This window comes from Phyllostomus hastatus, unplaced genomic scaffold, assembly GCF_019186645.2.
Source record: "Phyllostomus hastatus isolate PE091 unplaced genomic scaffold, TTU_PhHast_1.1 phas_contig_58, whole genome shotgun sequence".
Lineage (NCBI taxonomy): Eukaryota > Metazoa > Chordata > Mammalia > Chiroptera > Phyllostomidae > Phyllostomus > Phyllostomus hastatus.
This window is the reverse complement of record NW_025333916.1, coordinates 27,491,526-27,505,598: the sequence shown is the minus strand read 5'-3', so window position 1 is coordinate 27,505,598 and position 14,073 is coordinate 27,491,526. Positions and strand designations below refer to the sequence as shown.

The following is a 14,073-nucleotide window of genomic DNA, read 5'->3' as shown; positions in this document are numbered from 1 at the left end:
GCACTTAATGAACAATTGGTGTTTGATGCATGCCTAAGTTAAAGAGCAAAAACATTTCCCAACACTAAAAAAGAACAATAAAAATCTATGGAAAGATCCTTGGCCTTTTCTCAAGAAAGAACACAGATTTTCCTGGCCTCTTTGAATTGATTTATGTTGTTATACTTTGTTTTTAGTGTAGTAGCACTAAGTATTCCCTGATTATAAATGATTATAATGTAACGTCCATATATCTCAAGGAAGTCAAGAACTCAAAAATATTATTTAGTTTTATATCAAACCTTTGTACACTGTTAAATAGAATTAGGTTTTAAAAATGATTTCTGATCATTTCTGATCTAAGATACAAACTTTATTATAGGGAACTATATAGTACTATAAGCATTTTCCTGCTTTGATTTACAAATACTTATTTCTGCTAGTACGTATAGGAAAGTTTGTGTGTGTTCATGTGTATTTATATATTCTTTTATGTTTGCAAAGCTCCCAAGCACGATGAATGCTCTGCCAGGTTATACATTACCTCCAGTATGGGGTTTCCAGTTATAATACTTTCCACGGAAAGGCATACTGTCAAAGTCTGCACACTGTTTCTCTCGAAAATCTCGGGCCCCCAAAGGACATAGCTAAAATAAAATAAAATCATAAATGGTACGATTGTTGAAAAATTCCAAAACCAAGGGACAATGTCCCTAAAATTAAAATTGCCTGAAATCCATCACATTAGTTCACTGCCTTACTCTCTGGCTGTGATTCTGGCATTTGCTTTACTATTTTACAACCAGTGTTCAGACGGAAGTGTCTGAATTATAATCCTAGCCGCAGAAGAAATAACTGAAGTCATTTCAACAAAGGCAAGTGTTAGACAGTTTCCGTATAACTTGCATGTCATAGTCCTCTTTGCGATTCGTCCATCAGGTAGCTCCTTATAAACACACACAAAAAACTAGAAGAAGAAACTCAAACACAAAATCTTTTTTTGGTAGCAGCATTTGAGGTTCAGTTGCCACAGCTACTCCCAGCTCTTTATTTTAAGAATCAAGAGGCAGGTTTGTAACATGACATTCAGCACTATTAATTGTGGCTTGGATCCCTACTACTTCAGCTGTTGACTGTCTCACTCTGACAAAAACCATATTCTAAGTCATGGGATGGACAGGGCAAAATGCTAGGTCTCGAGTTTAAACCCCTTCAAGTTCTAGGAACTGAAGTCTTTGGACTTACTAGGATTTATACATATGCTTTAACATCACAGAAAATAAAATAATAACTTGATTCACAACATGTACATGTGTCAGGTGGAGGAGAGAGAAAGAACTTGGGAGGTGAAGTGAGAATCGTTTGTTTTTAGAAGTTTGGAATGCTTTTTTCTACCTGAATTTTTTAGGGAGGAAAATCTTGCCAATCTAGCTAGGTACAGATGCCAAATACCAAGGGCCATCCTAAATGCAACATTTAAGTTCGTAAAAGATTAAAAGTATAACATCTCATAGTGTTAGAGCAATACGATCTAACTTCATGTATCTTCTGGAGCTTCGCTGCTGTTGCACCTGAAACACAAAGCTACTGCTTTTGAAACACTGACCAAGAAACACCCACTTTAAATATGGAAGAGTGAAGCAAGTCATTAGGTAAAATTATTAACTGTGAATAAGTGATGAGTATGTTACACTCTCGGATATCATTTTCAGGACTTTTTATCACCTTCCCTTGCATTTCCACATTTACTTCATATAGTTTTCTGAGGTCAGAACACTGCAAACAGTCTGTTGAAGCATGTGCAAAAATAATAGACCACGGTGTGCAAATATTTGCATGGTCATCAGTACTTCTTATAGGCTGTGGTTCAAATTTCTACCATATCAAGTCCAAAGCCTCAGATTCTGAAAATAGTAACAGCATTCTGTTATGGACCCTGCATTTAAAAATATTTTCTGCACATTAAAATATGGCACTACAATGCTAAACCTAATGATTCTGCTTGTCAAGTTACCCTTCTTACCTGTCTTTTAATTTCTTTGTTATTTATTGATTTTCAAGAAAGAGGGAAAGAGAGAAAAAGAGAGAGAGAGAGAAATATTAGTTGTTCCACTTATTTGTGTATTCATCAGTTAATTCTTATATATGCCCTACCTGGGGAATGAACCTACAACCCTGATGTTTCAAGATGACACTCCGACCAACTGAACTAGCCTGCCAGGGCTGCCTTACCTGTATTTATTGTTTGTTTGTTTCTTTTCTGTTTTAATGGAAAATAACTATGAACCATAGGCTACACAGTGCATCACACTGGAAAGATCCGCTTCCATTGTTTTTGTTTCATGCTGTGCTAGTGCTTTATTTTTCTGCCATTTCCAGGAAATTCCACACGAGGACTGAAGTCATCAGTGGCTTTGCCATGCAGCACGACTGGTTTTTTAAACAAATATTATCAATTTCTAAAAATACAAACAATTTTAACTCCCGCTACAAATTTTCACATAAAACTTAAGTATTTGTAAAGCACTAGCCACCTAAAAGTTCATCCAAGCATAGCCTTCAGTCTAGCTGCAGAAACAAGACACAACAGAGAAAAACTCTAGTGCTGTCTCGGGCAGTGAGTCTGTGCCGGCGTGTCCCAGGCTGCCTACAGGGGCTGTGGAAAGGCAAATGATCAGTGTTTCTTGTGATTACTTAGGGAAACATTTCCTCTGGCAGCAAATCTTGAGTATTATAATGATAATAAAAGTACTATAAATACTCAATGTTTGTAACATTGTAAGACATTGCAGGAATTGAGTTGGTTAAGAGAGAGGACTTGGGGGAGGAGGGAACTATTAAGAATGAAGCCAGGCAAAGCCCTGGGGACAGGAAGCAGAAGGTCGTATGTGGGGAACAGTGGGAGGAAGGCTGTTCTAAAGGAGCCTAAGAGGAGGTGACAGTTCACAGAAAAGCACTAGTCCATAAAAAAAGCCTCAGATTAACAACTAAGGTATCATGAGGGCCATCCTTCACTTAACAACAAAAATCCTTATCATTAGCTATCTTGTTAATGATGCTCCTAAGAGAAATAAAAGGTCCCACAGGAGGATATTACTTTTTCATGAAGCACTTGGATAACATTTCATTAAATTTCTGATCTACTGTCTTCTTGTGATAACCAGTCCATAGGTCAGCATAATAAAAATATTAACAATGACAACAACAACTTAGCATTTACCAAGCATTTTGTAAGTACCTGCTCCATGGCATGCTGCTCAGACGCCTTGAGATGTACTATCTCTTGAATGTCTGTCAACACTCTTATGAGGTCGTTGTAATTAATATTCCCATTTTATAACAGAGTAAACTGAGTACGGAAAGGTTTGCGGAGTAATAGTTTCAGGGTGCAGGAAACTAGGTAACTAGTTTCAATAGTTCCGAATGCTCCCTCCCTGAGCAGAGCATCCGGTGAGCACAAAGTGCTCTAATAACAGGGTGAGGCTTCAGCGTTGTGAAGCTATCCAAAAACCCAATAGGAGTACCTACTTGGCTACAGACCTAGCCTTGTCATTTCCAGCAGCAAATTTCTTATCTTCTCCAAATAACTTACTTCTCATTTATAGAATGAGAGCCCAATTCTTATAAAATAACAATTTTGGAGCAAGACAGATCTGCATTCAGTTCTAACTTGGCCTTTGTTTAATGTGTGGCCTTGAGAAACAGACTTCATTTTCCAAGCCTCATCTATAAACTGGAGATAATACTAGGAGTTACCTCTTCAGTGAAGATTCAAGTAAGATGCTGAGCTCTGTACCTGGCATATGGTGGCTGAATAACTACCAGCAGCTATGCTGGTCTCGGGTCAGGTATCCTTAGACTCATCCCTCACCTTTCTCCTGCTCTGCTCCGTTTTCCAGGGGAACAAACTCCGTAAACTCCATTCCCCAGGCTTCTGTGCAAGCTGACTTCTGGTTGGATTAGCAATGAAAGGCACTAGTGGGAGAAGCCAAGATATTTCTCTTATTCCCTCACTACCTCAGGAAGCATCTTAGGCAGAAGCAGAATCTTTTTTGTGGCTCCAACTTCAGACAACAGAGGCCCCACACCTCTACCCCCTACTATGCTTCTAGTTTCTGCTGTGTGATTCCAGACTCTGAACTCTGTTAAAACACCTCTTGCCTGGGTCTCTTTGGCAGGAGTGGTGGTCTCTTCCTGCTGACCCCGATCTAGGGGCTTGCAAGCCTCTTCCATCACATGTAACCAATTCTTTGCATTAAATTCCCTCTATTTAAATATTCAGAGTGATTTATATTATCATGGTTGGATATTTAATGATATAACATCAATAATGAAGAAGGAGGAGGAGAAGAAGAAACTGGCAGGTTGAATACAGATACATTTCTATGTGTTACATTCCACAGTTTGTTGGTTAAGAGTATAGAGTTTAGAAAACTTTTTCTGTAAAGTGCAACATAGTAAATATTTTAGGTTTTGTGTTCCACACAGTATCCATTGTGACTATTCAACTGTGCCATTATAATGTGAAAGAAGCCACTGACAATATGTAAATGGCCAGGGCTGTGTTCCAATAAAGTTTAATTTACAAAAAGAAGAGATGGGCAGAATTTGGCCCAGGAGGTAGCATTTGCCAACCCTGATTTAGGTGTTAACACAACAGATACATCCATCTGGCAGCATTCTGTGGAAGAACCAAACTCAAACTAACTTTTGAGTCAATACTAAATCATACGCTTTTAAGAACTGATGTTAGAAGTAATATAATATAATTTGCACACTGTGCTTAAATATCCTCTACGATTATCCCCAAAGTGGTCATAAATCTCAATAAACATCTACAGAAAGCTCAGCCACTTTTCAGACAACTGCAATGATCAGGTTCTTCCTACTTGCAGCCAGAATCTGTCTTCCTATAACCCGATGGTCTTGCTCCTCTCTTCCGGATCCACACTGAACAAACCTAACCCCTAACTAAAAGGTTCCTAGACCTTGATGGTTTTCCAAAGGGCACATCATAACTCATCATCAGCCCTCTTAAAACAGGGCACCAAGATACTGGCCTTAAATGTCTTCATTTTGTTCAGCAAATATTTGTATATATTTAAACTGCTTACTATGTGTCACATGTGGTCTAGGCTCTGGATACAAGGCAACAAACAAAACAGATTAGGTCTCTGCTTTCATGGAGCGCACTGCAGTAGAGATGAGAAAGAAGAAAAATAGGCAGGTTAAGGGAATTGACAGTGAGGTGGAGGGAAGTTGTTTTAAAGAGTACAGTCAGAGAAATTCCCTAGGATAAGGTGTCACTTGAGCAGACTTTAAAAAAAATACTGAGAGTGTGACTTATGTACAAATCTGTGAAAAGAGTATTCCGGGAAACAGTAAATGCAAAGGCCCAGAGACAAGAGCGTGTTTAGGAAGTTCACAGAATGGCACGGGGGAGGGAAGGGCTTTGACGGAACCGTGATAGACCTGGTGACCTGATCCACGGGTCTCTGGTTCTAGAGTGCATCAGCTAGTGTTCTGTTCTCCTGATTCCAGTGTTGCCTTCAGTGAATGCTCTGAGTTCCTGCTCATCAGAAATAAGCTCAGCAGGAATCACATATACTGGTTCCAAAAAATGAGGCTGATCAAAGAGGAGTTAATTTCTTAAGAAAAAAAAATTACATAGACTATATTTGGAGGGGTTGATTAGGAAGAGTGGAGCATTTAAGGAGTAATGCTGTTTAAATTATTTAGGGATTATAAATGCTGACACTATGCCGAAACCCTAACAGAGAACAATGGGCATGAGCAACACATTTTTTATGTGAAGGCTGACAGGTTTTCAGCCTCCTAGTGTTAACACTAATCAAGCATCCTCTCCTTTTACAAAGCAACCAGCAGGGCCCCACATAAATCCAGAGAGCAAAGCTGCAGGCCTCAGCATCTTTTAATCTTAACATTTTCAAGGAAATAAAAAAATTAATATTATCATTTTTTATGACCACCTGTTTTCAGAGATATATGTTAAGTTAGCACCTTCTATAGACCATTTTATGTTTCCAATTTCACTGATAGTTTAAAAGCATCTCCTTTTGACTTAATGCTTTTTAGGGTAGATAAGTCTAGAAAAGAATAATTCACTGGGGACATAAAAGTAGCTACAGAAAGAAATCTCAGCTCCTGCTGACAAACTTCCCGGTGGCGTGTTTATGCTGGGCTCCCATCCTTGTTGTGTCCTGAAGAACACGGTGACCTTGGCGAGCCCCAGAAGCCCTTGTGTCTTCTTTTCTTTCATTTGCAAAATCCACCCCAAATGCCCATAACTTTAAGAGAAATATATCCCTAAATGTTTTTCAAATGAGGAAAATTCTGAAAACACATACTCTTCTAGGAAATAAAGAGTGAGAAGTAGGTTGAACTCTTCCCCTCTCCCTGTCCTCCTCCTAGAGGAGATGGGCAGGGTGGCAACATGAGGATTCCTGCAACTCAGGGAAAACTGAAAAATAAGCAATATTGGCATTTTGTCCTTCTACCTCCTGTATGTCTTTCTCACCTTCTGCTTCTTTTTTCTTTCTTACTTTCACACCAAATGCACTTTTACTTCTTCACTATTACACTAGACTAACCTCCGACAATCCCCTAATTTAATTCTGTTCTTTCTCTTCACAATAGCAAGCATATTCTTAGCCAGCAATACCTCATTAGTTGGGAAAACACAGGTAAAGTCTGGATTCCAACCCTTGCTCTGCTGAGCAAGCCATGCACTTGACATTGGACTGGGAAGAAGGGACACAGCTCTGTTTGCTCACACACACAGGCGTCTTTCTCTAAATTACACAAAAACTGCGACATGGGTTATAAAAGGCCTTGCTCCCACATGCTCTCGTGTAAGTTGCCAACAAAATTCCTGATTTCCTAGTTATCAGGTACTGTCTGATTGATTATCTCATTAAAGTAATTCAGAGGGGCATTTCCAAGGTTAAGTTTTGTGTTCGATGCAAATAGTCAATCATTGCAACCCCAGTTTTGATTCAACCTTCTTACCTTTTGTCCCCTGCATAGTTTCTAATTTTTTGTAGTTTCACTGTACTTCTACTTTTAAAGAGAAGCAAAATCCTGATCTACCTACATTGTCCAGATGAACTTGAATCTAGCTGATATATTTGATGCGATCATCTACTATGCAAGTTTTCAAAATTAAAGTTATTTCTAATGTGCCTCCTAGAGTCTGAATTTAATTAAAATGCCATCTACCCATAGCGTAACCTTTTCCCCTAAGTCTGTAAATATGTTAAGAAGTGAGCTTCACTTTGTAATTTTTTAAACATCTCTTTTAAGAACAAAATTAACAAGCAAGATCTTTTCTGTACTTAAAAGCTAGTCCTTATTTGCAAAGCTCGATAAAATTCATACTAACCTAAAGAAGAGTAATGACACTGCTCCTGTTACTTTTTTTGCCATACATACAATATCACGTTATGTACAATATTTATAAGAATAAAGCGACTGACACATAGTTGTTTTCTAATCATACCTCAGGAAACAGTTATTAATTGTTGGTTAGTGGATCAGCTCTGTCCTTTGGCATCACTTACCCCACACCTCTCCCTGGGGGCAAGGTTGGTGGTTTCAGAATGTCCTCAGCTATGTGGTTCTGATGCAGGGTAAGTTTAGACTGTAAGTAAGTCGATGTCAAAGGTGACCAAACTCTTTCAGAGAAGCTTACCTTGCCACACTCACCTCCTAAGGGCTGTCTATCTGTTGTAAGAGCTCTGAACCAGGACTCGGAAATTCTATACCTTACTGAATCCCTTTCGTGGCACTAGCCTGTTCCTCAATTAAAAAATACTTGTCCTTCCTCTTTATAAAACTTATTTCAAGGTTTAATGCATGAAAGTACTTTTTTAAATCTATAGAACATAAATGTGTGTAATAACAGCTATTCTGTATTGAGTACAGATTTAAGTATCAGGAATAGCACCAGATATCTTACACGTGTCACTGCTTTTAATTTTCAAATAGCCCTGCAAGTTTGATATAATCCTACTTCATCTATGTAGGAGTTCCCTGAAGTTTTGTGAGGTTAGAAGTTTTGCCAAGGTCAAACAGTGACAAGTGTTACAGCCAAGCTTTAAATTTGAGTCAATTTGTATCTAAAGCCAATACTTTTTCACTACAATCCTACCTCCAGATACAGGCCATGCTTCTTCTGTGCACCACAACCAAGGCGATCACACAACTTACTGACCTTCAGCGATGGACTGGAGAGGAAAAAAAGTGCAGAGTAACCTGCCCTTCTAGCACAGCTGACAGAAAAACCCAGGTGCTATACAATCTAGGCTTAAATGCTACCATGGACCACAGATGATCTGGAAAATCCACTTTGACTCCACAATTTTTTATAGTTTTGAGGCATAAAAGAAGGAAGGAAATGAAATGTTTAAGACACAGGAATAATATGGCTTTCTACCTCAGCCAAAGTGGAACTTAGGCTTTCACCAGAAGCTCTATCCTAGTTAAATACATGGTCAGCAGACACACAAATCACAAATAATATCAAACAGGAAAAACATACAGATTTTCTTGGTCTTGGAAAACACCTAAGTAACACTAGGAAATTCTTTTCAGAAGTGCAGAAAAGTCCTTTTCATGATAACTAATATTCTTTCTTTAGGCTTTGATATAAAATTTGGCTTATAAACTTAAGATAGCCATATTTTTACTTCTTACCAAAAAATCAAGTTATGAAGTAAGGTATTTACAACAGCTATAAATCCTATTTAAAATAGTTATTTTATATATATATATGTCAGTGTTTACCCTGTTAGAACATTTTGCATAATAGTTTTAAGCCATCGGAATGAAAAATTGCTCAAGAGGGCAAAAATGCCTGATTAATAGCCAATATTTTCTTATGCCAGTAAAAATGAGATTCCATACAGATAATAATCAAAAGTGTATTTCTGAGCAAACACTTTCGGCAGATAATGCACAGATCTGGAGGCTGTACTTCCAATAACAGCACTATCAGTCAGCGCCCACATTTACACACTGATAAAAACTGCAAGGACCTCATCGATCATGGATCTCTGTGTCCAAAGAGGGGAACTCTGTCTTCAACCAATGAACTCTTAGCATCATTACTTCCATAAAATTCTCTCTCCAAATCTGAGTTCCACGTGGCCATGCCTCTGAGATTAGCTTATGATCCCAAACCTTATATTGCCATTCCTGGTTTAATGGTAAGACCAAACTTCCTCCAATTCTCCTATGTGTCTTTAATAAATGATCCTGGTTTCTCAGTATTTTTAAGATAAGAACTTGCTCACGTCATGGTTGTTATCTTTACTTGCTAGTTTGTCCCAGATACCATCCTGTGGATGTCCTTGTCTAGATGCTTGTGAAGACCTTGAGCATGACCAGTGGGGACACCCACCAAATACAGGTCATCAGCCTCAAGCCTTGTGTGAGAATACCTTTGGCTCCTGGACTGGTCACGTTGCTACTGACAGTAGTCACGTCAACTTTGTAGCTAGACATCATTTCTAATCTATTTTAAAATCTTTAGCACTAAGTTATTTTTCTGTACATGTTGCCTCTTTTATCTTTGTGGATATCCTTCTTTGAAAGTGGGGTAAGTAGGACAGGAACTAATGGGAACACTTGCTCTTTTATTCCTACCCCTCCTATACCCTTCAAATGTTTGTGGTGAGAACAGAACTGGGCAGAGGGAGTGGCTATCTTTTTGTACGGGCCACTTTTGCTCAGCCTATGTTAGTTCTAGGTTCTAACTTCTCTTCTAACCTAAGCAAAAACAGTACGGTCAGCCTTGTGTGATTTGATCTGATTGCCACAGTGTAGGTGTCCACATAGGAGAAGTATCGAAGCTTTGAACTAGTAAAGTGTTCCCTTGTGGCTATTTCACCTTTTGTCACAGTGACTAGACATTGTGAATTTTAGAACCGAGAATGTTTTATTCTTTACTTGGGTCTTTAAAAACCTCAGAGCAAAATCTGTGGCCCACCTTTAGTAAGTGGAAGGACCCTGTGGTGCACATTCAAGGTATTGACCCCAGGTTGATCTTATTTTTCTTTTCTTATGATTTTCTAATTCATTCTAATTTCAGTTGTGATTTTAATGAAGCTAACTCAACTTTAATCAGAGAGTTCAAACAAATAATAATAATTGTTACTATATATATGTAAAAATGTGAAAACTAAGCAGTAATCTCTAACACCCAGCTGGTCAATCACAGAAATGAGAAGGTCAAGACTACTCACTACATGGGAAACTGATAGCCTATGTGGAATGGGTTGCAAGATCTTAAAAGGAATGCAAGGAGGATCGAGCAGATCCATGAAGGCATAAAGCAGAAAGCACAGGGCAAACCTCAAAGATTCCTGGTAGTAAGTAAACAGCCCTGGAGGTCCTGCTGTTTGGTTGCATGACATCACCTCATACTGAGCACTAATTCAACAATTCTTCCACAATCATTTGAATTTCCCTTTATACTAGGGAATTTGATTTGGAGTACAAGAATTAACAGGGAAGGGGGAGTGGGTAGAAGGAGGTGGAGGTGGAGGATGGTATGGGGATGATAAACGATGAAGAATGGAGACATGATTTGGGGTGGTGAACACAGTACAAGATAAGGATGATGTGTACATCTGAAGAATTGTACACCTGAAACCTATATAATTTGGTTATCCAGTGTCACCTCAATAAATTCAATTAAAAAAGAAAAAAAATCATTTAGAATGGAAGGGAAGGACAAGTGCTTCTCAGATAAGGTCAAGTTAAAGGAGTTCATCATCACCAAGCCCTTATTTTGTGAAATGTTAGAGGAACTTACCTAAGAAAAAGAAGACAAAAAACATGTATGGTATAATGATAGCAAACTCACCATTATTAACAACCATACCTAAAACAAAAACAAAAACAAACTAGGCAATCAATTAGAACAGGAACAGAACCACAGAAATGGAGATCACATGGAGGGTTAGCGACAGGGGAGTGGGAGGGGGAGAGAAGGGGGGAAAGGTACAGAGAATAAGTAGCATAGATGGTAGGTAGAAAATAGGGGGCGGGCAAGAATAGTGTGGGAAATGTAGAAGCTAAAGAACTTATGACACATGGACATGAACTAAAGAGGGGGAATGTGGGTAGGAGAGGGTGAGCAGGGTGGAGGAGAGTGAAGGTGGGAAAATGGGACAACTGTAATAGCATAATCAATAAAATATATTTTAAAAAAAGAAGCCAAGTAAAGAAATAACATACTCCAAAAAAAGTAAAAAAAAACCCAAAATATGCATATATTGGAATATTATACAGTTATTTAAAAATTATGCATTAAGAGACTTCATTTAGGGTGGAAATTCTCAATTAGGATATGAAATCACATGTATGATAGAATACAGATATATACAAATAAAATGTAGAGATATGCAAATAAAAAGCAAATAAAATATGAATTTATATCTTTTATATTGATTACCTCTATTTAAATCTCAAGAAAAGCTCTTGAATCACAAATGACCAAGCCAAAAATGCTTATGAATTGTTTTCTGTTTCCTGAGTGTTAAACTGATTTAACTAATTGGAAAGTTTTCTCCCAGATCTTATTCACAGTCACTAAATGTGATGTGCATAGTATTCAACCATGTAAAACATACACTAAGGCAGGAGGCTGATCTGATAAAAAGACAAGTATACTTTATTGAATCCATTACAGTAGTTTATAACAGACACCCAGGTATTCTAGAATAAAAGAACATGTAAAGCATTGTATCTTTAGAAAAGAGTACAAAAGTTAACCTAAAGGACACAAACGCAATAGTTCTACAATGTTCTTACACTAGCACCCATTCCATCTTAACTGGAAAATCTGAAGTCTTGCTTGTATTACTCTATTTTAACTCCCATCAATCACCCTTATGATTTATCATTAAATTCTCTATGCTATGGTGTAGTCTACATCAATAGAAACTTCGAGAGTATATATTTCAAATATAAGTTTCTGTTCTAATAGGATAGACACATTCCTGAAAAATATCTTTCTGCAAAATTGCACACTAAAAATAACAAGCACCTAAGGGGACAATAGCATTACAGGCAGCCAAAAGAACACTAATGAAAACAATTAAGAATTTTAAGAAAATACTAGCATAATTTAAAAAATACATGGCAAATTCCTAACAAAGAAATCCTGGAGTAAACACAGAATTTCATGTGTTAAAAAAAGGTGAAAAAGTTAATGAGGAAGGGTTGAGGTTGCTGGATTGTAAGGACAAGAGGCCAATGCACAAGGAACAAGCAGAAAAACACCATGAGGCCTGGTGCCACCGAGCACGTGGCAGACTGAGCAAAAGGGAAAATGTGGGACAGATGGGCATTGTGTCCAGCACAACCTTCCTCGGCTTAGCTGTATCAGTGAAGTTCAGATTCAGCTGGCATACTGCTTAGTGGCACAAAATATGGAACAAAATGATTCATGGAACAAAATAATTCAATCATTTATGAGTTAATTTATATTGCAGAAACAAGGTTGTGACAGAACAGATTATACCAAAACTTTAAATTCTCACAGTTTTTCTAGATTTATATTGAAAAAATGAAAATTAAAAATGTCTTACCAAGCCAAGTCGCTACTGAGGAGAGCTCTATCCTCTCCTCAATATGGGAAGAAAATATAGTTAAAATAATAGATCTGATAGGCACTAAGTGCTCAATAAATGTTAGCAGCAGCTACTGCTACTGCTGCCTCTACCAGTATAGTAGTCCCCCTTTTCCACAGTTTCAGTTACCTGAGGTCAACTGCAGTCTGAAAATAGTAAGTGGAAAATTCCAGAAATAAACAGTTCATAAGTTTTAAAGTTGCATTTAAATTGCTTTTAAATTTAAATTCTATTCTGATTAGTGTGGTAAAGTCTCACACCATCCTACTCCATCCCTTTGTCCAGTGCCTCATTTCACAGCATCACAAGAAGAAAGGTGAGTACCGGACAGTAAAATATTTTGAGAGGGAGAGAAACCACATTCACATAACTTTTTCCGCAGTATATTTTTATAACTGTTCTATTATTACTTATTGTTAGTCTCTTACTGTGCCTAATTGATAAGTTAAACTTTATTATAGGTATGTATTTATAGGGGGCAGAAAGGATGTATAGGGTTTGGTACTGTCCGAGATCTCAGGCATCCACCAGGACCTGTGAACCCATCCTGCTCACAGAAGGGTGGGTAACTGCAAAGACAGAAACTAAAAGAGCTCTGACACAGACCCCTGTGGCATAACCCACATCTATCACCCTTTACTTTCTTGCTAACAGAATTCTGATTTTTGTTCAGGAAACTACCTCTGAGGGAAAGTGACCTTAACCCCATTACGGGCATATCTGGATTAGTCTAAACCAATTATGGTCATCTCATTCCTTTTGCCCTTGACTGGTTTAAGCGTAGGCTTGTGGCCTCATGGCCAAGAGAACATGAAGGAAGTTAGCTAAGAGAGCAGCGGGGAGCTTTGGGAAAAACTTTCTTCATATAGTCCTTAAGAGAGAGACACCAGAGCAATTTATGTCTCTCTATCTCTGAGTATTATCAGCATAGAAGTACCTGAGGTGCCCTGATGCTCCACCTACATTTCTGAATTCCCCTTTCTCAAAGAATTTCACCTTTAGGCATTTGTTTCACTATCTTGTCAGCTCTTTGTCGGCTTCACAACGATTAAAAAATAAATCTCATTCAGCAAGGTTTCAAAAAATTCAGTCAGAATAACCTAATCTGTCATTAGCAAACATGGAAGTCTCCTACATTGGTTTCTAAAATGAACTAGGATTGCCTTATTTTGAGAATTTTATATATAATATTTGCAATCTTCTTTGTAACAGTAATTTTTCTACTGCATACCTAGACTGTCTAGCTGCGTGCTGTCCAATAGAGTTGCCACTAGCCACATGTGGCTATTCAAATCTCAATTAATTAAACTTAAAAATGATATTCTTTAGTTGCACCAGCCATATTTCAGGTGCTCAGTGGTTAATTTGGCTAGTGGCTACCACACTGGGCAGTGCGCATGCAGAATATTTCCATTATTGAAGAAAGTTCTCTTGA

The 14,073-nt window shown here is 37.9% G+C and overlaps 1 protein-coding gene across 1 annotated transcript in view; it reads right to left on the bottom strand.

The window, feature by feature from the left end:
- The window catches only part of ADAMTS6 (ADAM metallopeptidase with thrombospondin type 1 motif 6), a 238,208-nt gene that overhangs the window by 70,119 nt on the left and 154,016 nt on the right, over positions 1-14,073 (bottom strand). The window contains exon 15 of the mRNA XM_045848398.1: positions 524-626. Coding sequence (XP_045704354.1) covers positions 524-626 — 103 coding nt within the window. The remainder of the gene's footprint in view (positions 1-523; positions 627-14,073) is intronic.